Source organism: Sapajus apella, unplaced genomic scaffold (genome assembly GCF_009761245.1).
Source record: "Sapajus apella isolate SASKATOON/1434 unplaced genomic scaffold, GSC_monkey_1.0 scaffold17, whole genome shotgun sequence".
Lineage (NCBI taxonomy): Eukaryota > Metazoa > Chordata > Mammalia > Primates > Cebidae > Sapajus > Sapajus apella.
In genome coordinates, this window is record NW_022436957.1 from 19,709,442 (window position 1) to 19,733,703 (window position 24,262).

A 24,262-nucleotide genomic window follows, 5' to 3' on the forward strand; every position below is an offset into this window, starting at 1 on the left:
AGGGTTGTATATTCCAAGGCATCCCCAAGGAGAAATTTTTTTTTTTTGAGACGGAGTCTTGCTCTGTCTCCAGGCTGGAGTGCAGTGGTGCGATCTCGGCTCACTGCAATCTCTGACTCCCCCGTTCAAGCGATTCTACTGCCTCAGCTTCCCCAGTAGCTGGGATTACAGGCATGTGCCACCACGCCTAGCTAATTTTTTTTTGTATATTTAATAGAGATGGGGTTTCACCATGTTGGCCAGGATGGTCTCGATCTCCTGACCTCGTGATCTACCTTCCTTGGTCTCCCAAAGTGCTGGGATTACAGGCGTGAGCCACCTCCTCTGGCCCAAGGAGAAATATTGAATAGACTCAGAAGGCTCTCTGCAGCACAGTGTAACATCACACATACATAAAAGTGTGAAACATACATATTGAGAAAATAGGGCAGAAGTTCCTAATTCAGGGGGTATGTGAACTTGGGGGAAAAAATGACAACTCCATTTCCACTAACCTCTAACTGAACTTTGTTTCTTTCAGTTATAGTGTAGACAGCAAACCACAGTATATTAGCATGGATGATAAAAGCAGATATTTTCATGCTACATTGCAGTCATGTCAGAGATCTTGAAATATTTATGCTCATTACTACCTCAAAAATACAGTAGTTATTAGAGCTCATTTAATGCATTAAGAAGACACATTTACTATAATTTTGTTGTTAAAAATATTTTGATAATTTCAGTATAATGGGAGCACTTTGTAATCCTATGTATTTTATGTTATGCATTTTAAAACCAATTCTTAGAAGAGATCTGTCCATAGGGGTCCATGGCACCAAAAGAAATGATAAAGAGCCCCTGGTTTAGTAACAGAGACCAAGCCGTGACTAAGAATTTGGGAGCTGCATCCAAACTGGAGTGTTACTGCATCCAAATTGGATGCTTTAAAGAATAGAAAGTTGGAGGTGGAATCAGAAATTTAGAGCACAGCCTCTCACTTTACCAGCGAGGGAACTGAACCACTGAGAGGTTAAGTGACTTGCCCAGAGTCCCACTGCTATTTGATGATAAAACTGGGACAAAACGTGTTTAGACAAACATGTAAAAACCCTCCACTGTGCTAGGCAGTGATGAGATTGAATTATTGAGCTACAAAGTTAACTCCAGGTGCAGTGTGGTAGGTCAATGAGAGGAGAAAAAGACTGGAGACAGACCAGTTAGAAGGCTATGGATAGATTTACTTGTCTTTTCCATATACCATAAAATGTTTTTATGGTATATGGAATGTACCATATGGTATATGGAATGTACACACAAAGAATGTAAACTGTAAGCAACTTTAAGAGATCCACAACGCCTTCCTTTTTAAAGAACTCAGAATTAGTACAACAATCATATGGCACTTGAGTCTTGTCCAAACGATGTCATAGTATAAATTATGACCTCAAAGGCTTAATTTATATACTTTCAGATTACTTCATTGGCGAGAAAATGAATCGTTCTTCAAATGCAACACTTAAAGGTATTCTGAAATCAGGTACTAGAACCTCAAGAAAAGCTCATAGAGTACGTTTCGAAAGTGTACCAACCACAGGATCATCATTATCATCGTAAGTACCCATATTTTGCCTTGTGTTACTTTCCACAACCATACAGTTTCCAAACAGTACTTATCCAGATAACTTCAATTCTTCTTGTTTTGTAAATCAGAGATTTTGTGTTTTTGTTTTGTTTTTGTTTGTTTTGAGGCGGAGTCTCGCTCTGTAGCCCAGGCTGGAGTGCAATGGCACGATCTCAGCTCACTGTAATGTCCGCCTCCCAGGTTCAAGCGATTCTCCTTCCTCAGCCTCCTGAGTAGCTGGGATTACAGGCACCCGCCACCACACCCAGCTAATGTTTGTATTTTTAGTAGAGACGGGGTTTCACCATATTGGCCAGGATGATCTCCATCTCTTGACCTTGTAATCCGCCTGCCTCGGCCTCCCAAAGTGCTGGGATTACAGGCGTGAGCCACCACATCCAGCTGATTTTGTGTTTTAAAATTACTTTCCAATTGAATAATAATTGCATTTTCTAATTTACAAAGCATATTAACACACATCTATTTGATCCTGATACAATCTTGTGAAACAATTTTATTATTACATTTTATAAATGAAGAAGCAGCAACTGGGAGAAGGTAAGTGGCTTAAGGAAGTTAAACAGCTAATAAATGGCATCAGCTAGGATTCAAAGCTTTGTTTCCATACTTCAGGCTTTTTCTTTCCTTGGTTTTTTTTTTTTTTTTTTTTTGAGACAGAGTCTCACTCTGCCACCCAGGCTGAAGTGCAGTGATCTTGGCTCACTGTAACCTCTGCCTCTTATGTTCGAGTGATTCTCCTGCCTCAGCCTCCCAAGTAGCTGGGATTACAGGTGTGCGCCACCACACCTGGCTAATTCTTATATTTTTAGTAGAGACGGAGTTTCACCATGTTGGCCAGGATGGTCTCCATCTCTTGATCTTGTAGTCCGCCTGCCTCGGCCTCCCAAAGTGCTGGGATTACAGGCACGAGCCACTGTGCCTGGCCTGGCCTTTTCTTCATTTTATCTTGTAGTCCGCATTTTCCCAGCCAATGGGTAACCTTATGCAGGAGTACCTGTCTTTGTACGTGGCCCTGTAAGGGGTAATGATGGGGTGGGAAGGTATGAGGGAGGAGACGCCTACAATCTGCCAGTGCTGGGATATGATCCAAAGTAGAATAATTCTAGGCCGGGTGCGGTGGCTCATGCCTGTAATCCCAGCACTTTGGGGGCCGAGGCGGGCAGATCACAAGGTCAGGAGTTCGAGACCAGCCTGGCCAATATGGTAAACTCCTGTCTCTACTAAAAATACAAAAAGTAGCTGGGCGTGGTGGCGAGCGCCTGTAGTCCCAGCTACTCGGGAGGCTCAGGCAGGAGAATTGCTTGAACCCAGGAGGCGGAGGCTGAAGTGAGCTGAGATCACACCACTGCACTCCAGCCTGGGCAACAGAGGGAGACTCCGTCTCAAAAAAAAAAAACAAACAAAAAAAAAACGTAGAATAATTATGAACTGACCTGGATGAGCCTGGTTCAAGCAAAGATCAGAGAAGGAAGTTTCTTTTTCTAGGACATAGTCATCCACCCCCAGAAGAGAACTGAGCCTCCTGTAACTTTGACTATTCCCCATTCCATTTTCATAGCACTTGAACTAGTTGGATGTTTCATTTTAGGTCGTGGTTGTTTTTGGGAAGTGAACTTGCCTCCTCACACTTTTTATTTATAATATATGTGCCTCTTAATGATACATTTATTTATTTATTTATTTTTATTTTTTATTTTTATTTTTATTTTTTTTTTTTGAGACGGAGTTTCACTCATGTTACCCAGGCTGGAGTGCAATGGTGCGATCTCGGCTCACCGCAACCTCTGCCTCCTGGGTTCAGGCAATTCTCCTACCTCAGCCTCCTGAGTAGCTGGGATTACAGGCACACGCCACCATGCCCAGCTAGATACATTTATATTTTATATGCCTCTTCATGATAAAGTCTTAGCCAGGACTTTTTTTTTTTAATCTCAAGGGAAATCCCCTCAGGTATTTCACATCCTCATTCTGAGTTGATTCTGCAAATGACCAGTTCCAATTACCACATCCAAATGTTCCTCATTAGGTTAGTCTTAGAGTGGGGGATGGGGAGGTACAGGAGGAAGAAGCATAAAGTTCTCTAAGGTTTTAGAAAAATGAAAACTACTTTGTAAATATTAACCTCTTTTTTTTCCTCACAGAAAGGTTAAAGATATTGCAGCTCGAATAATACAGAGGGCTTGGTTAGCTTATATAAACAAAATGATATTTCAACTCCTAAAACATGCAATTTGTGCAGCGGTATGTATTTTGCTTTTTGTTTTCTCTGATGGATTTAATTATCAAGCTAAAAGATCTGTTAATTAAAGATAGAATAGATAACCTTCTTCATCTCTTCTATTTGGATCTAATAGAAGGCAGAGGCCAGGAGTTCGAGACTAGTCTGGCTAACACTGTGAAACCCTGTCTCTACCAAAATACAAAACAACAGCCAGGTGTGGTGGCATGCGCCTGTAGTTGCAGCTACTTGGGAGGCTGAAGCAGGAGAATTGCTTGAACCAGTGAGACTCTGTCCCCAACCCAAAAAATCTCTGAATTAAAAGTGCCCTTACCTTTCATCCAGCAATTTTACTTCTAAGAATCCATTCTAATACACGCACACACACACACACACACACACACACACACACACACACAATTTGATTGTAGCATTGTTTGTAACAGCAAAGGAAGTAAACTGTATAATAACTATTGATAGAATGCTGGTTAAATAAGTTGCTGCTTTTATAGTGTTAAACTTTGTAGGTTTAATGTGATTCTGCAATTGAAAGATAACCAAGATAGCTCATCAGTTAAAAAAGCAAGCACCGGACAGTATGAAGAATATGATTCTACCTGAGTGAAAAACAAAACCAAAAAATGATGCACATCCCCCCTCCTCTAGAAAGCAACTCTGGCAATCTTAGCAGAGCCTTCCTTGGTATAGTACCAAATATTCTAATAAGACATCCCGTTATTCCAGTAGTCCAGTATTAGTGATACTCTTTTTTGTTTGAGATGGAGTCTCACTCTGTCCCCAGGCTGGAGTGCAGTGGCACGATCTTGGCTGACTGCAAACTCTGCCCCTCAGATTCAAGCAATTCTCCTGCCTCAGCCTCCCTAGTAGTTGGTACTACAGGTATGTCCCACCATGCCCAGCTAATTTTTTTTTTTTTTTTTTGGTATTTTTAGTGGAGATGGGGTTTTACCATGTTGGCCAGGCTGGTCTTGAACTCCTGACCTCAAGTGATCCACCCGCCTTGGCCTCCCAAAGTGCTGGGATTACAGGCATGAGCCACCACACCTGGCCAATTAGTGATACTCTAAGGGAATTTAGCAGCTCTGAAAAAAAAAAAATAGTCTGAGCAATGTGTACACTGTTTACCATCTGAGTCACAGACCTATTTCTGATGTCAGTAAAAGCAGAATATGGCTGGGCGCCGTGGCTCACAGCTGTAATCCCAGCACTTTGGGAGGCCAAGGTGTCCAGATTGCCTGAGGTCAGGAGTTCAAGACCAGTTAGGCCAACATGGTAAAACCCCGTCTGTACTAAAAATACAAAAAAAAATTAGCTGGGCGTGGTGGCATGCGCCTGTAATCCCAGCCACTCAGGAGGCTGAGGCAGGGAAATTGCTTGAACCAGGGAAGTGGAGGTTGCAGTAAGCCAAGATCACGCCAGTGCACTCCAGCCTGGGTGATAGAGCAAGACTCTGTCTCAAAAAAAAAAAAAAAAAAAAAGAAGAAACAGAAAAAAAAAGCAGAACACTTCAGAGAAAACCCACCCAGGTAAACTCCTGACATTTCAGGTCCATATTATCTATTGTCTTTGAATATGGAACTTGTATTTAATTATTATAATGCTGGTTGTATAGTATTTTTAGACTCTTTTGTAACAGAAGAAAGTTAATTTTTATCTGTTATAATAATGCTTTAATACCTTAATAATGTTTTGTCCTTTTAAAAGCCCTTTATTTATTTGTTTGTTTATTTATTTATTTATTTATTTGAGACAGTGTCTCATCCTGTTGCCCAAGCTGGAGTACAATGGTGCAGTCTCAGCTCACTGCAACCTCTGCCTCCCAGTTCAAGCAATTCTCCTGCCTCAGCCTCCCGAGTAGCTGGGAGTACAGGTGCCCGCCATCACACCCGGCAAATTTTTGTATTTTTAGTAGAGACGGGGTTTCACCATGTTGGCCAGGTTGGTCTTGTTCTCTTGACCTCAAGTGATCCTCCTGCCTCGGCCTCCGGCCTCCCAAAGTGCTGGGATTATAGGTATAAGCCACAGCACCTGGCCTAAAAGCCCTTTAGTGTACATTTTGATGTGAGTATCATAGGTATAAAGGGGTTGGTTGGGGAAAAGATTTGGGGCTTTAGAGTCAAACAGAAATCAATGAATCTTGGCTTCCCAGTTTACTACCTGTATCCCTTTTTATACATTGCAAAAAATTCCTGAGCCTCAGCCTTCTCATCTGTAAAATAGGAGTGATAATAATGAGCTGGGTATGGTAGCTTATGCCTATAATCCCAGCACTTTGGGAGGCCTAGGTGAGCGGATCACCTGAGGTCGGGAGTTCAAGACCAGCCTGACCAACATGAAGAAACCCCATCTCTACTAAAAATACAAAATTAGCCAGGCGTGGTGGCGCATGCTGTAATCCCAGCTACTCAGGAGGCTGAGGCAGGAGAATCACCTGAACCCTGGAGGCGGGGGTTGCAGTGAGCCAAGATTGTGCTATTGCACTCCAGCCTGGGCAATGAGAGTGAAACTCCATCTCAAAAAAAAAAAAAAAATTCTCATAATGTTGCTGGTGTAAGGATTAAATGAGCTAATGTATATAAGGCACCCAACATAGTATACAGTATACAAAAGGTGCTTAAAAGCTAGTAACTTATTACTATTATAATCCTCATCGTACAGTGATTCATTCAACAAATAAAGCATCTGCTGTGTTCCAGGCACTGTATTAGGTGCTAGGAATATAGTGGTAAAGAGAAAAGCCACCATCCCTGCCTTAATGAAGCTTACAGTCTAGTAGGAGGCACAGACAAGTTGATAATTAATTATAATATATTGTGAAAAGTGCCGTCATAGGGAAAGAATAGTGCCTTTGATCTCTAAAAGGGACAGATACCCCAACTTGGAGGCCAAAATGATGAAGTAACTAGCTCAAAGCTACACAGATGGTAAGCGGAGGTGCCAAAACAAAAACCCACCCCTTCAGAACTCCAAGTCCAGTGTACTGTTCGCTTTACCATGTTGCCTCTCTTACAGTCTGTACATTGTGTCTGGGCAGGATACTGCTCTCCTTTTACATCACTGTCCTCTATTTCAGGAATTCTTTGTGACACATGAGATACTGAAGAAAGTGACCCCCTTAGAGGCTAAACTTCTTAAAGATCCTACCATGAAGTGTAAAATTAGATTTAGGTAATGTGTCTATGCTGATTTATTTCAAGAAGTACTTAGTTAATATGAGGAAATCTTAGAAATGTATTTTGTTAATCCTCATAACTTCTCAGAATATAATGACAAAGTAAATGTGTTATTTACATTTGTTATGTAAAGACACTGAGGCATGACTCTGGCTAAAAGTTGCTATGTGAGTAACTCTCATCATCTCTCATTGTGTATCCAGTCTTCCACAGGTATGAGAATAGTTCTGAGCACGCCAAAGTGTGGGTCTCACATGCTATGTGATCATTTCATTACCAGTTCTTTATATGCTCCGGCATAGCCTTTACCTTGTATGCAAGAAACTATATAAACTTTCTTAAGTACAAGGGGGAAAAGTAGCCGAGCCCAAAACCTGATGCCAAATACCTAATTTCTTATCTTTATTTCAGATTTAGAGGTGAAACATTTCCACCTTTCATCGTGTTTAAAATTTTTCTTCATACTGAAGGCCATGGATGCAAGTACTTCAGCGGAAAAAATGTATTCAGGCCGTCAAATGAGGTGACGTTTCATGACGTACATTTTATGTTAATTTAGCTTCTTAACATCTGTGTAGTGTCTGAATTGTATTCAAATTATACAGAATAAGTTATTTCACCATTAAACAGCCCACCAGGCAGGTAGTGTTTTTTTTAAGCACCATGTTTCAAAGTGTCTCCACTTATTAGCTAAAGAAAATTTGGAGTGAATTACTTATTTAAGGCTCTAGAAAATATCCATAAGTTTTTTTGTATTAAAATTTTCATTTCTTAATAATAGACTAGGCCAGGCGCGGTGGCTCACGCCTATAATCCCGGCATTTTGGGAGGCCGAGGTAGGCAGATAACCTGAGGTCAGGAGTTTGAAACCAGCCTGGCCAACATGGTGAAACCCTATCTCTACTAAAGATACAAAAATTAGCCAGGCATAGTGGCACGTGTCTGTAATCCCAGCTACTCGTGAGGCTGAAGCAGGAGAATCGCTTGAACCCGGAATGTGGAGGCTACAGTGAGCCAAGATTCTGCCACTGCACTCCAGCCTAGGCATCAGAGTGAGACTCTGTTTCAAAAACAAAAAAATAGACTAAAATTGGTCAGGGCTCTTAAACTATGAAGAACGTTTAATTTAATGCCATTTTATTTGTTTTAATGGAATTTAATTTTTTTTTATTCTGGTAGCACATTTAGAAAAAAATGTGCTGGACTGTGCTATTGAAAATGAACTTTCGGCCGGGCGCGGTGGCTCACGCCTGTAATCCCAGCACTTTGGGAGGCCGAGGCGGGTGGATCACGAGGTCAAGAGATCGAGACCATCCTGGTCAACACGGTGAAACCCTGTCTCTACTAAAAATACAAAAAATTAGCTGGGCATGGTGGCACGTGCCTGTAATCCCAGCTACTCAGGAGGCTGAGGCAGGAGAATTGCCTGAACCCAGGAGGCGCAGGTTGCGGTGAGCCGAGATCGCGCCATTGCACTCCAGCCTGGGTAACAAGAGCAAAACTCCGTCTCAAAAAAAAAAAGAAAAAAAGAAAATGAACTTTTAAAATATTTGTCTTTTTTCACATGAATTCTTATCATATTTTTTTTTTTTGAGATGGAATTTCACTTTTGTTGCCCAGGCTAGAGTGCTATGGCACAATCTTGGCTCACTGCAACCCCTGCCTCCCGGGTTCAAGTGATTCTCCTGCCTCAGCCTCCCGAGTAACTGGGATTACAGGCATGTGCCACCACACACGACAAGTTTTTGTATTTTAAGTAGAGATGGGGTTTTACCATGTTGGTCAGGCTGGTCTCAAACTCCTGACCTCAGGTGATACACCCGCCTCAGCCTCCCAAAGTGCTAGGATTACAGGCATGAGCCACCATGCCTGGCCCTGTCATCATACTTTTAAGTTTCATGAATATTCACCACAAATTGTGTCTGCAGTATAGGAATCACCTGGGAATCTTGTTAAAATGGTGCCCCTGCTGCTGGTCCATAAACCACATTTAAAAAAAATTAATTCATTCAGCTACTCTATATCTTTTGATTGGAGAGTTTAGTCCATTTACATCAATGTTATTACTGGTAAGTACGGACTTTTGCCATTGTCTTATTTGTTGTCTGGTTGTTTTGTGGTCTTCTCTTCCTTTGTTCCTTCCTGCCTACCTTCCTTTTAGTGAAGGTGATTTTCTCTGGTGGAATGTTTTAATTTCTTGCTTTTTATTTTTTATGTATCTGTTGTATGTTTTGGATTTGAGGTTACCATGAGGCTTGCAAACAATTATAACCCGTTATTTTAAGCTGATGACAAATTAACACTGATTGCATCAACAAACAAATAACTAACAAACAAGAGAAACCAAACAAAAACTCTGCACTTTAACTTAATCTCCCCACTTTTTAACTTTTTGTTGTTTGTATTAATATTTTACTGTACTGTCTTTGTCTCGAAAAGTTGTTGCGGTTATTATTTTTGATTGGTTCATCTTCTAGTCTTTGTATTCAAGATATGAGTAGTTTATACATCACAATTCAATGTTATAATACTCTGTTTTTCTGTATACTATTACCAGTGAATTTTGTACTTTCAGATGATTTCTTACTGTTTATTAATGCCCTTTTCTTTCAGATTGAAAATTCCCTTTAGCATTTCTTGTAGGACAAGTCTGTTATTGACAAAATCCCTCAGCTTTTGTCTGAGAAAGCCTTTATTTCTCCTTATGTTTGAAGGATATTTTCACTGCATATACTATTCTAGGATAAAAGTTTTTATTTTTCCTTCAGCACTTAAAATATGTTACGTCACTCTCTCAGCCTGTAAGGTTTCCACTGAGAAGTCTGCTCCCAGATATATTGGAACTCCTTTGAATGTTGTTTCTTTTCTCTTGTTGATTTTAGGATTCTTTCTTTATCCTTGACCTTTGGGAGTTTGATTAGTAAATGCCTTAAGGTAGTCTTTGGGTTAAATCTGCTTGGTATTCTATAACCTTCTTTACTTGAATATTGATATCTTTCTCTAAATTTGGGAAGTTCTCTGCTATTATCCCTTTGAATAAACTTTCTATCCTGATCTATCTCTCTACCACCTTTTTAGGACGAATAATTCTTTTTTTTTTTTTTTTTTGAGATGGAGTCTCGCTCTGTCACCCAGGCTGGAGTGCAGTGGTGCATTCTCTGCTCACTGCAACCTCCGTCTCTCGGGTTCAAACAATTCTCCTGCCTCAGCCTCCTGAGTATCTGGGATTACAGGCACATGCCACCACGCCTGGCTAATTTTTGTATTTTTAGTAGAGATCAGGTTTCACCATGTTGGTCAGGCTGGTATCAAACCCATGACCTTGTGATCCGCCCACCTCGGCCTCCCAAAGTGCTGGGATTACAGGTGTGAGCCACTGCGCCTGGCCTTTTAGGGCCAATAATTCTTAGATTCGCCATTTTGAGGCTATTTTCTAGATCTTGTAGGCATGTGTCATTCTTTTTTATGTTTTTTTCTTTTGTCTGCTCTGATTGTGTATTTTCATATAGCCTGTCTTCTAGCTCACTAATTCTTCTGCATGATCAGTTCCTTTGTTAGGAGACTCTGATGCATTTTTCAGTATGTCAGTTGCATTTTTCAGCTCCAGAATTTCTGCTTATTATTTTTTTGAGACGAAGTTTTCTGCTCTTGTTGCCCAGGCTAGAGTGCAATGGTACAATTTTGGCTCACCATTCCTCCGTCTCCTGGGTTCAAGTGATTCTCCTGCCTCAGCCTCCAGAGTAGCTGGGATTATAGGCATGCACCACCACACCCAGCTAATTTTTTTTTTTTTTTTTTTTCTTTTGAGACGGAGTTTTGCTCTTGTTACCCAGGCTGGAGTGCAATGGCGCGATCTCGGCTCACTGCAACCTCCGCCTCCTGGGTTCAGGCAATTCTCCTGCCTCAGCCTCCTGAGTAGCTGGGATTACAGGCACGTACCACCATGCCCAGCTAATTTTTTGTATTTTTAGTAGAGACGGGGTTTCACCATGTTGACCAGGATGGTCTTGATCTCTTGACCTCGTGATCCACCCGCCTCGGCCTCCCAAAGTGCTGGGATTACAGGCTTGAGCCACCGCGCCCGGCCTTTTGTATTTTTTTAGTAGAGACGGGGTTTCACCATGTTGGCCAGGATGGTCTCGATCTCTTGACCTCGTGATCCACCTGCCTCGGCCTCCCAAAGTGCTGGGATTACAGGCGTGAGCCACCGCGCCCGGCCATTTTTTTGTATTTTTCGTAGAGACAGGGTTTCTTCATGTTGGTCAGGCTGGTCTCGAACTCCCAACCTCAGGTGATCCACCCTCCTCGGCCTCCCGAAGTGCTGGGATTACAGGCGTGAGCCACTGAGCCCTGTCTGCTTAATTATTTTTAATTATTTCAGTCTCTTTGTTAAATTTATCCAATAGGATTCTGAATTCCTTCTCTGTGTTATCTCGAATTTTGTTCAGCTTTCTCAAAACAGCTATTTTGGTTTTTTTTTTTTTTTTTAAATCAGAACATGAACACAAAAACAGCTATTTTGAAATATCTAACTGAAAGATTACGTGCCTCCTTCTCTCTAGGATTGGTCACTGGTGCCTTATTTCGTTTTTTTGGCGAGGTCGTGTTTTCCCAAATGGTCTTGATGCGTATGGATGTTTGCCAGTGTTTGAACATCAAAGAGTTAGGTACTGTAGTATTTATTATAGTCTTTACAGTCTGGGCTTGTTTGTAACCCATCCTTCATGAAAAGGTTTTTCAGGTATTCAAAGGGAACCCGGGTGTCATTATCTAAATCTTTGGTCACTGCAACCATATCTGCATTAGGGGGCACCCCAAGCCCAGTAAGGCTGTGGCTGTTGCATACTTGGACAGGTACTGCCTTGTTGTTCTTGGCTAAAATCTGGAAGAATTCCCTGGATTACTGGGCAGAGACTCTTGTTCTCTTTCCTTACTTTTTCCCCAATAAATGGAATCTCTCTTTCTTCCTGTACTGAACAGCCTAGAGCTGGGGAAGGGGTAAAACAGTCACCCTTGTGCCCACCACCACACTAGGACTGCACCTGAAGCAGGCACAGCACTGAGTCTTTCTTGAGGCCCACAGTAACCATTGCCTGGCTACCACTTATGTTCACTCAAAGTCCAAGGGCTCTCCAACCAGCGGGTGGCGAATCTGGACAGGCTTGTGATATAGACCACCCTTTTAATAGCAATGCTCTACGGTAGAGGTTTTACTCCTTGGACCCTTCTATGGGACTTAAGTTTTAAAAAAGATGGACATTCTCATATTTAGCCATTTATAAACCACACATCAAAGGTTATTTTCCTGTAACTCCAGCAAGATCCCCCTTCTGGAAATGTTGTACACAAATACTTAAATCATAAGCTCTAGCATGTACGCAGGAGAGGTGACCACACAGCCTGGCCGTTTCTGATCAGATCCTGCATGTGTGGCATTGATTCTGACGAGTTTTAGAAAAGGAAAAGGGATTGCTTTTCTCCATGTTCTCAGGCAATATCAGAGAAAATTGAACTTTATTTCAGAAATATAGCAAATGAATCCGGGCATGGTGACTCATGCCTGTAGTCCCAGCACTTTGGGAGGCCAAGGTCGGTGGATCACCTGAGGTCAGGAGTTCAAGACCAGCCTGGCCAACATGGTGAAACCCCATCTCTACTAAAAATACAAAATTAGCCAAGTGTGGTGGTGGATGCCTGTAATCCCAGCTACTTGGGAGGCTGAGGCAAGAGAATCACTTGAACCTAGGAGGCAAAGGTTGCACTGAGCTGAGATTGCCCCATTACACTCCAGCCTGGGCAACAAGAGCAAAACTCTGTCTCAAAAAAAAAAAAAAAAAAAAATATATCAAATGAGCTACATGTTTTCATTATGGAACGTGGTGTTTCAAAACATTAATATTTAAATAGATTGACTTCAAATGTGGAAATACATGTTTATCCTACATTTGAATAATAAATTTATGCCACATTTATCTATAGAATAAGCTTGTAGTTACCCCTATAAAATATCATCAATTGTTTCTTTCCTGAGATTATATAATGAGGTTTTTTTTTTTTTTTTTTTTTTTTGAGACGTGGTCTCGCACTGTCACCCGGGCTGGAGTGCAATGGAGTGATCTCGGCTCACTGCAACCTCCGCCTCCCGGGTTCAAGCAATTCTCCTGCCTCAGCGTCCCGAGTAGCTGAGACTACAGGCACCCATCACCACACCCAGCTAATTTTTTCTATTTTTAGTAGAGACGGGGTTTCACCATGTTGGCCAGGCTGGTCTCGAATACCTGACCTCCTGATTCTCCTGCCTCGGCCTCCCAATGTGCTGGGATTACAGGCATGAGCCACCGCGCCCAGCCTTAATGAGGCTTTTTCAAGAACTGAAATCCTTCTGGGTCCACTCCTGCCAGCCCCTGTGCTGTACCCAGGCTTGAGCAAATGAGAGGCTTAGAGGCAGTGATTGGAAATCACTGCTTATGCATTAAAACTCATAGTAATGCTGTATAATAACTTAAATTTTTGTTTAAATTAGCCCACAGATAGACAAATATGCCTCCGTGCCTTTCTTTTCTGTGCTACATCTTTCACTCTCCTGGGGTAGTCATTGTTAATGGTTTGCTGTGTATCCTTCATGTTTCCCATGAAAATATACACACAGAGATTTTTAAATTTTGTTCTTATTATAAACATGTGGTCATACTATTGACCTTGAATTTTTCACTAAACATCATAATGCATTTTAAATGGTCAGAACATACCCACCTTGAAGAGAACAGTTTAAGCTTCCTTTTTCCTTTTAGTTCAGCTGCAAAACAAACTCTGGTAACACTTGGATTTGTGGTTGATAGAAAACTGATAAATGCCGGGCACGGTGGCTCAAGCCTGTAATCCCAGCACTGTGGGAGGCCGAGGCGGGTGGATCACGAGGTCAAGAGATCGAGACCATACTGGTCAGCATGGTGAAACCCCGTTTCTATTAAAAATACAAAACATTAGCTGGGCATGGTGGCGCGTGCCTGTAATCCCAGCTAGGAGGCTGAGGCAGGAGAACTGCCTGAACCCAGGAGGCGGAGGTTGCAGTGAGCCGAGATCGCGCCATTGCACTCCAGCCTGGGCAACAAGAGCAAAACTCCGTCTCAAAAAAAAAAAAAAAAAGAAAACTGATAAATGTGAAATTTTCCTCACTCTAAGCTTAACTCTGTTGCTCTTTGTTTTTGGGTTTTGGTTTGTTTTTTTTTCTTTTTGAGGCAAGGTCTTACTCTGTTGCCCAGGCTAGAGTGCAGTGGCGCACTGTCGGCTCACTTCAGCTTCCCCCTCCCAGGCTCAAGCAATTCTGATGCCTCAGCCAGCTGAGTAACTGGGATTACAAATATGTGCCACCACGCCTGGCTAATTTTTGTATTTTTTTTTAGTAGAGACAGGGTTTTGCTATGTTGGCCAGGCTGGTCTCAAACTCCTGGCCTCAAGCAATCTGCCCACTTCAGCCTCCCAAAGTGCTGAGCCTGCTGAGTACTTTCTATCAAATATGAGCTTACGCCGGGTGCAGTGGATCACGCCTGTAATCCCAGAACTTTGGGAGGCCAAGGCAGGCAGATCACAAGGTCAGGAGTTCGAGACCAACCTGGTCAACATGGTGAAACCCCATCTCTACTAAAAATACAAAAATTAGCCGGGCATGGTGGTGGGCGCCTGTAATCCCAGCTACTCGGGAGGCTGAGGCAGGAGAATTGCTTGAAACCAGAAGACAAAGGTTGCAGTGAGCCAAGATCATGCCACTGCACTCCAGCCTGGGTGACAGAGTGAGACTCTATCACAAATAAATAAATACAAACTTAAACAATTTATGCACATTACTACATTTAATCCTCATAAACACTACAATGTATTTTCTGTTATTATCCTCATTTTAAAAAAGACTAAGGGCTGAGTGCTGTGGCTCACATCTGTAATCCTAACACTTTGGGAGGCCGAGGCAGGTGGATCACTTGAGGTCAGGAGTTCAAGACCAGCCTGACCAACATGGTGAAACACTGTCCCTGCTAAAAATGCAAAACTTAGCCAACTGTGATGGCACATGCCTGTAATCCCAGCTACTTGGGAGGCTGAGGCAGGAGGCTCACTTGAACCCAGGAGGTGGAGGTTGCAGTGAGCCGAGATTGCACTACTGTACTCCAGCCTGGGCGACAGAGTGAGACTCTGTCCAAAAAAAAAAAAAAAGAAACTTGCCTAAGGTTTCACACCTAGAAAGTGAAGGAACCGAGATCAAGCCTAGTCAGTCTGCCCCCAAAGTCTAAGTTCTTAACCACTCCTGAGAGTTAGGAACTATGTTAAATACATATTCTCTTAGATGGCCCTGAAATAATTCTGGTAAGGGACACATTATTCCCATTTTCTCTATGAGGAAGCTGGAAGTTGGAAAGACTTGCACACTTCTCTGTGTTTCCACTGTACTATGTACATTTTGAGGTTAAAACAACCATGCAGTTATGGTGGTTTTGTTGATTCAGAGCCTGTATATAATTGAACTGTTCCAAACCAAGAAACTGTTCCAAACCAAGAAACTGTTCCAATGCAGGGATACCAGTTATTACCTCCTCCATGAATGACAGTTTCCAGTAGGAATGGGGAAGTGTCTTGAGATACTAGTGTAGCTTTACAAGCCCAAGTGTGGACCTAGCCCAGCAGATAGCCACAGAGCTGTGGGGGCCTCTGGCCACAGGGATGCTGAGTATGAGGGTGAGTGTCAGATTTAGAGATAGCCCCCTTTGGCCCTTTCAATCACCCACTAAGAACAGAAACTGCCTCTTGAATCCTACCCTGATTGGCTGGTATCCTTGAATCTTTGCCCAGTTTTTGCCCTTGCTTTTCTCCAGACTCTAGGCTCTGCTTTCCCATTGCTTCCTATGGAGAAGGACTTTCTTGAATATGGTCATATGCTGTGGATGTCTGAGAAAGAATATCTTGGCCCCTGGACAGCAAACATTTTTCTGTTTTTTTTTTTGAGACAGAGCCTCACTTTGTCACCCAGGCTGGAGTGCAGTGGCTGGATCTTGGCTCACTGCAACCTCCGCCTCCCAGGCTCAAGTGATTTTCCTGCCTCAGCCTTCTGAGTAGCTGGGACTACAGGCACCTGGCACCATGCCCAGCTAATTTTTTTATTTGTAGTTGAGACGGGGTTTCACCATGTTGGCCAGGCTGGTCTCGAATTCCTGACCTTGTAGTCCACACACCTCAGCCTCCCAAACTGCTAGGATTACAGGCGTGAGCCACCACGCCTGGCCACATTTTTCAAACCCCTTTCACAGACGGGCAGAGAGCTTGCCCTATGCTTCCAGGTGTGTTTTTCTTTGGCTGATGGACCAGAATGGGCCAGACACAGATGAGTCACACAGCTGAGGCACTGCACACATAAGGAAACTGGGTCTTGGAGAGATTGGTGGTGGTGGCTGAGTGGGGCAGTGTAGGGAGGACCTGTCAATAAATACCATTTTTGGAAGGCCAAGGTGGACAGATCACTTGGGGTCATTTCAGGAACAGCTTGGCCAAAATGGTGAAACCCTGTCTCTACTAAAAATTCTACTAAAAATACAAAAAAAAAAAAAAAAAAAGCCAGGCGTGGTGGCACGTGCCTGTAGTCCCAGCTACTCGGGAGGCTGAGGCAGGAGAATTGCTTGAACCTGGGAGGCAGAGGTTGCAATGAGCCATGATCGCACCACTTGCACTCCAGCCTGGGCAATAGAGGGAGACTCTATCTCAAAAACAAACAAACAAACAAACAAAAAAAAAAAACTAAATAAACAAATACCTTTTTTACTGTGGCTCATGCCCATAATCCCAACACTTTAGGAGGCTGAGGCAGGCAGATCACAAGGTCAGGAGTTTGAGACCAGCCTGGCCAGCATGATGAAACCCTATCCCTACTAAAAATACAAAAATTAGCCAGGCATCGTGGTGGGCGCCTGTAATCCCAGCTACTTGAGAGGCTGAGGCAGGAGAATTGATTGAACCCGGGAGGCGGAGGTTGCAGTGAGCCAAGATCATGCCACTGCACTCCAGCCTGGGCAACAGAGCGAGACTCCGTCTCAAAAAAACAAACATCAACAACAATAAAACAATGTAGATAAGGCTATGGAAACAATTTTAAGTGGTTTAGAATCCCAATATAATTTATTTGCAAATGCAGGCTTTCTATTGAATAGCAAGCTGCTAGAAGAAAGGAACAATAGTTGATGTATTTGTCAGAAGAAATATGTAAAGGGTGTGCTGATAATTAATGCTGTTATGCTACTATTTTTAAAGTCTATTTCCTGTTCTCTTTACAGGCAGCGGTTGATGCTTGCAAACTAATGGAGGAAAAGAAATTTCACCGTATAACTATGGAAGATAAACGTATTTTCTGGAACTCCAAAATAACTGATATAAGGGATGTTGTCACCATGCAAGATTATATGCAAGTAAGGAATTTAGGTTTAGATGTTGAAAAACAAACAAACCAAGCAAGTCTTCCTAACTCTGTCGTCCAAGAAGAAAGAATCACACTTTTTTATTATGGTAAAATACACACAATATAAATTTATTATGGTAAAATACACACAATATAAAATTTACTATTTTATATCTTTCAATTATTTTCTTTTTTTTTTTTTTTTTTTTTTTGAGATAGAGTCTTGCACTGTCGCCCAGGCTGGAGTGCAGTGGTGTAATCTCGGCTCTCTGCAACCTCCGCCTCCTGGGTTCAAGTGATTCTCCTGCCTCAGCCTCCAGAGTAGCTGGGATTACAAGTACACACCACCACACCTGGCTAATTTTTTGAATTTTTAGTAGAGACGGGGTTTCACTGTATTGGCCAGACTGGTCTCGAACTCCTGACCTCATGATCCACCCGCTTTGGCCTCTCAAAGTGCTGGGTTTACAGGTGTGAGCCACCATGCCCAGCCCTTTCAATTATATTCTATAGAATGAAACTTATTTTTAGATACCCAAGCACTAGAACTTTATAAAATCTTTTAAAATTTAACTTTTAAGTTCAGGGGTACATGTATATGTTTGTTATTGTATACAGGTAAACTTGTGTCTTGGGGGTTTGTTGTTCAGATTATTTTGTCACCCAGGTATTGGGCCTAGTACTCATTAGTTACTTTTCCTGATCCTCTCCTTCCTCTCACCCTCCACCCTCTGGTAAGCCCCAGTGTGTGTTGTTTCCCTCTATGAGTCCATGTGTTCTCATCATAAAATTTATCATTTTAAAGTATATAATTCAGGGGCACTAAGTACATTCACAGGGTTGTGCAAGCATCACCACCATCTAGTTCCAGAACCTTTTCATTACGCCGAAAGGAAACCCTACATCCAGTAAGCAGTCACTTTCCATTCCTGCATCATTCCAGCCCTGTAAACCACCAGTCTACATTCTGTCTCTATGGATTTGCCTAATATGGATATTTCATATAAAGGAAGTCATGTGATATATGGTTTTTTGTATGTAGGGAGGGTGATAGCTAAGGAGTTTGGGGGTTCTTTTGGGGTGATGGAAATATTCAGAAATATTCATAGGTAGTGGTGATAGTTGCACAACATTGTGAATATACAAAAAATCATTAAGTTGTAGACTTTTTTGAGACAGAGTTTCACTCTTGTCACCCAGGCTGAAGTGCAATGGCATGATCTCAGCTCACTGCAACCTCTGCCTCCCGGGTTCAAGCGATTCTCCTGCCCCGCCTCCCGAGTAGCTGGGATTACAGATGGCCGCCACCATGCCCAGCTAATTTTTTAGTATTTTTAGTAGAGACGGGGTTTCATTATGTTGGCTAGGCTGGTCTCAAACTCCTAACCTCAGGTAATCCACCCGTCTCAGCCTCCCAAAGTGCTAGGATTACAGGTGCCTGCCACCATGTCCAGCCAATTTTTTAGTATTTTTAGTAGAGACAGGGTTTTATTATGTTGGCTAGGCTGGTCTCAAACTCCCAACCTCATGCAATCCACCTGTCTCAGCCTCCCAAAGTGCTAGGATTACAGGTGCCTGCCACCATGCCCAGCTAATTTTTTTGTATTTTTAGTAGAGATGGGATTTCACTATGTTGGCCAGGCTGGTCTTGAACTCCTAACCTCAGGCAATCTGCCTAGCTTGGCTTCCCAAAGTGCTGGGATTACAGGCGTGAGCCACCATGCCCAGCTGAGTTATATACTTTAAAATGATTTAAAGTTTCTATTATGTGAAGTTTATATCAACAAAAAATCAAAAATTCAAAAATACATGGTGCTTAAAAAAAAGTATATGATGGGGATTTGACCTAGTGGGGCAGGGTTCTCTTACTGTTTGGATGCTTTCTCTACAAGTAACAGCATATTTCCATCTACAAGAGGTTTAAACAATAAAGGCCATTTATTGTCCCTTGAAAGAAGTCTGGGGATAGGCAGTTCTTGGGCTAGCTAATTCACAGCCTAGTGACATCAGGTTCTGGGCCAGCTTCTCTTCAGTCCTCTTGGCTTCCTTCACATGGAAACGATGACTGTCACATCCTCAGTTCCATTCAAAGGCAGGAAGAGGGGACTCCTAGCATCTTTCTTTATCTCAAGAAGGAAATTCTTTCCCAGAAACCTCCAAGAGACTTCCCCTTAGGTCCCATTGGTCAGAATTGGATCACATGCTCCCCCAAACCAATCACTGATAAAGGTGAAGCTGGCAGAGGTTGGTTCGTGAAGTTTAAGGAAAGAAGCCATCTTCATAACATAAAAGTGCAAGGTGAAGCAGCAAGTGCTGATGCAGAAGCTGCAGCAAGTTATCCAGAAGATCTAGCTAAGGTAATTGGTGAAGGTGGCTGCACTAAACAACAGATTTTCAATGTGGACAAAATAGCCTTATACTGTTAGAAGATGCCCTCTAGGGCTTTCACAGCTAGAGAGGAGAAGTCAATGCCTGGCTTCAAAGGACAGGCTGACTCTCTTGTTAGGGGCTAATGCAGCTGGTAACTTTAACTTAAAGCCAGTGCTCATTTACTGAAAATTTTAGGGCCCTTAAGAATTATGCTACATCTGTCTGGGTGTGGTGGCTCACGCCTGTAATCCCAGCACTTTGGGAACCCAAGATTGGTGGATCATTTGAGGTCAAGAGCTCAAAACCAGCCTGGCCAATATGGTGAAACCCCATCTCAATTAATAATACAAAAATTGTCTGGATGTGGTGGCACATGCCTATAGTCCCAGCTACTGGGGAGGCTGAGGCTGGAGAATCACTGGAGCCCAGGAGGCAGAGGTTGCAGTGGGCTGAGATTGTACCACTGCACTCCAGCCTGGGTGACAGAGAAAGACTCTGTCTCAAAAAAAGAAAAAAAAAGTATGCTATATCTACTCTGTATAGAGTAATTATATAGCCTGTGCTCTATAAATGGAATAATGCAGCCTGGACAACAGCACATATATTTACAGCATGGTTTACTGAACATTTTAAGCCCCTGTTGAGACCTACTGCTCAGACAAGACAAAAAAAAAAAAAAGATCCCTTTCAAAATATTACAGCTCATTGACAAGGCACCTGGTCACCCAAGAGCTCTGATGGAACTGTGCAAAGAGATGAGTATTTTCATGCCTGCTAATACAGCATCCATTCTGCAGCCCATGGATCAAGGAGTACTTTCAACTTTCAAGTCTTATTATTTAAGAAATACATTTCATAAGGCCATAGCTGCCATAGAGAATGATTCCTCTGATGGATGTGGGTAAAGTAAATTTTAAAAATCTAGAAAGGATTCACCATTCTAGATGCTTTTGAGAGCATTCATGAGATGGGCATGGTGGCTCATGGCTGTAATCCCAGTACTTTGGGAGGCTGAGATGGGAGGATCTCTTGAAGCCAGAGTTTGAGACCAGCCTGGGATATATAGGGAGACCCTGTCTCTACAAAAATTACCCCCCAAAAATTAGACAGGTGTGGTAGTATGCCTATGATCCCAGCTACTCAGGAAGCTGAGGTGAGGAGATTGCTTGAGCCGTGATTGCACCACTGCACTCCAGCCTGGGTGACAGAGTGAGACCCTGTCTCAAAAAAAAAATGCCAGGCCGGGTGCAGTGGCTCACGCCTATAATCCTAGCACTTTGGGAGGCCAAGGTGGGTGGATCACCTGAGGTCAGGAGTTCATGACCAGCCTGGCCATCATGGTAAAACCCCATCTTTATAAAAAAAAAAAAAATGCCACAGGCACCCCAGCCTTCAGCAACCACTACCCTGATCAGTCAGCAGCTATCCACATCAAGGCAAGACCCTCCACCAGCAAAAAGAATAGGACTCACTGAACCCTCAGATGATCATTAGCGTTTTTTAGCAATAAAGAATTTTTTTATCGTTTTGTGGAGATGGGGTCTTGCTATGTTTCCCTGACTGGTCTCGAACTTCTGGGCACATGCAATCTGTCACCTCTGCCTCCATAAGTTCTGGCATTACAGGCATGAGCCATTGTGCCCAGCCACAACAAAGTATTTTTAAATTAAAAAGTATGTACATTTTTTGGAAATAATGCTGTTGCACACTTAAACTACAATATAATGTAAATATAACTTTTTTTTTTAAACAGAGTCTTGCTCTGTCGCCCAGGCTGTAGTGCACTTGCGCAATCCCGGCTCACCACAACCTCCCCCTCCCGGGTTCAAGCAATTCTCCTGCCTCAGCCTCCTGAGTAGCTGGGATTACAGGAGCGCACCATCACACCCAGCTAATTTTTTTTTTTTTTTTTTGTATTTTTAGTAGAGATGGGTTTTCACCATGTCGATCAGGCTGGACTCAAACTCCTGACCTCGTGATCCACCTTCCTTGGCCTCCCAAAGTGCTGAGATTACAGACGTGAGCCACCACACCCAGCCAAACATAACTCTTTTATATGCACTGGGAAACCAAAAAATTAGCATGACTCTGTTTGTGATATTCACTTTATTTCCATGGTCTGCATCTGGAACTGCAGTATCTCTGAGGTATGTCTTTATATAGCCTTAACTATTCACTCGGTTGCTTCAGTGTGAAACATGAAATTAATGCAGTGCCTTAGAGACTCCCAATGAGATTTTCTTTCTGTTAGAGTCTTAGCCTGTGAGTTTAGGGAAGTGAACTAGGAAAAAAATCAAGCCAGGGATACCAACTATCTTTGCTAAGGACAAAGATCACATACTTTCAGATTGTGAACATGTCGAAGATTAGTGTCATAGAGAGGAGTCCCCAGATAGACATAATGGAAGAGAGAGATAAGATCATTGTTGACATTTGTTGAGTCCTGATACGGGTGTGGCACTGCTTTTAACTCTTTACATGTGTGTTATCTTCTTTAATCTTCAAGTTTGTAAATTATGTGACCTTTTTTACAAATGAGAAAAATGAAGTTCAACAAGCCTCAGAAAAACTTGCCTGAGGTCACAGATCTGATAAGTGGCAGAGCAGATGGTTGACAGGTCTGTGATATTTACCCATTTTACTACTGCACTCAGGAAAAAAAATATACAGTCTTACTTTGCAAGGTAATGCAGGACCATAAAAATGACTGGCAAATTGAAACCATGCAAACAAACTTAATAATCCATGGGTAAAATTGTGATTGTCCTGTGACTTTTCAAAATTTTTGTCTGTAGTCCCAGCTAGTCGGGAGGCTGAGGCAAGAGGATCACTGAAGCCCAGGAGTTTGAGACTAGCCTGGGCAACATAGTGAGACCCCATCTCTAAGAAAAAAAAAAAACAAGCAGCCAGGCATGGTGGCTTATACCTATAATCCTAGCACTTTGGGAGGCTGAGGCGGGTGGATCACCTGAGGTCAGGAGTTCAAGACCTCATGTTGGCCTGGCCAATATGGTGAAACCCAGTCTCTACTAAAAATGCAAAAATTAGCTGGGCATGGTGGCATGTGCCTGTAATTCCAGCTACTCGGGGGGCTGAGGCAGGAGAATTGCTGGAACCGGGACCCGGGAAGCAGAGGTTGCAGTGAACTGAGATCATGCCACTGCACTCCAGCCTGGGCTACAGAGTGAGACTCCGTCTCACACACACACACAAATAGTAATAATAAAAAGATTTAAAAAAAAATTTTTTAAATGAGCTTTTTTTTGTCAAAACATTAAAAACTCTCTTGCTAGGCTGAGGCAGGGGAACTGCTTGAACCTGGGAGGCAGAGACTGCAGTGAGCTGAGACTGCACCCCTGCACTTCAGCCTGGGCAAAAGAGTGAGACTCCATCTCAAAACACACACACACACACACACACACACACACACACACACACACACACACACACACACACTTTCTTGCTGTCTGTTATAAATACATAGGAAAATGAAAGAAAAAAACCCAACATATTTAGTAGACTTTTAGTATACTATAATTTGAAACACTAGAAACATAAAGTGTTTTGTTTCTTCATAAAAAATCTTACCAATTGTGAATAGACTGAAATCATTGAATTGTACACTTTAAATTGTTGATTGTATGATATGTGAACCCTAATAAAGCTTGAAAAAAACAACTTATCAAGAGTAGTTTAAACAGTGTTTGCCTTCTTGTTCTTCTCATATAACTTACAGGTGTCTTTTCTATGTCTTGGTGTATTGTCATATTCCTTTTAAAATTTGGATCAGCTGCCAACATTTTATTCTTTGCGCTTTAAATGTTGCAAAATATCTCAGAGTTTCTTCAGTATGAAGTTTTTTTTGGCCAGCATGACTTCCACTGGGAAAGCGTCATCCTTTTATCACAGCCACTTTCCTCATTTATGTTGATAAGTTCATCCTCACCAAGTTCCTCTAGCTGTAGATCTGCAATGTCTTGAACGATGGCAGTGTCAGCATTCCCATAGTCACCTATCTCTTCTAGAACCCTATTACGATTGATTCCAATTTCACTTCAAGTGTTACCACTTTTTGTTTCTTTGATGGCCAATTCCCTCTTCTGATTTTCCATTTTTGTAAAATGTCACATGGATTTATCATTGGGAAACAAAAAGGCAACACAATTATATATTTTGCTGTCTGTGTGTGAAATGAATAACAGATTCACAATGACCAGTCACTGATTGACTTTGGAAGGTATGACCTGATTTGTCACTAATCATAATGAATATCTGTCATTTATATTGTGATCTTTGAGCTGAAGAGCTAGCAACAGGAGACCAGGTGTGGTGGTTCACGCCTGTAATCCCAACACTTTGGGAGGCCGAGGTGGGTGGATCACCTGAGGTCAGGAGTTTGAGACCAGCCTGACCAATGTGGT

General features: G+C 42.3%; 1 protein-coding gene across 1 annotated transcript in view; it reads left to right on the forward strand.

Moving 5' to 3' along the window:
- Positions 1-1,421: 1,421 nt before the first annotated feature.
- CUNHXorf58 (chromosome unknown CXorf58 homolog) overlaps positions 1,422-24,262 on the forward strand; it is a 29,845-nt gene continuing 7,004 nt past the window's right edge. Inside the window, exons 1-5 of the mRNA XM_032286133.1 lie at positions 1,422-1,592; positions 3,766-3,865; positions 6,937-7,031; positions 7,448-7,559; positions 17,350-17,481. Of these exons, the coding sequence (XP_032142024.1) occupies positions 1,474-1,592; positions 3,766-3,865; positions 6,937-7,031; positions 7,448-7,559; positions 17,350-17,481 (558 nt within the window). The 5' untranslated portion in view covers positions 1,422-1,473. The remainder of the gene's footprint in view (positions 1,593-3,765; positions 3,866-6,936; positions 7,032-7,447; positions 7,560-17,349; positions 17,482-24,262) is intronic.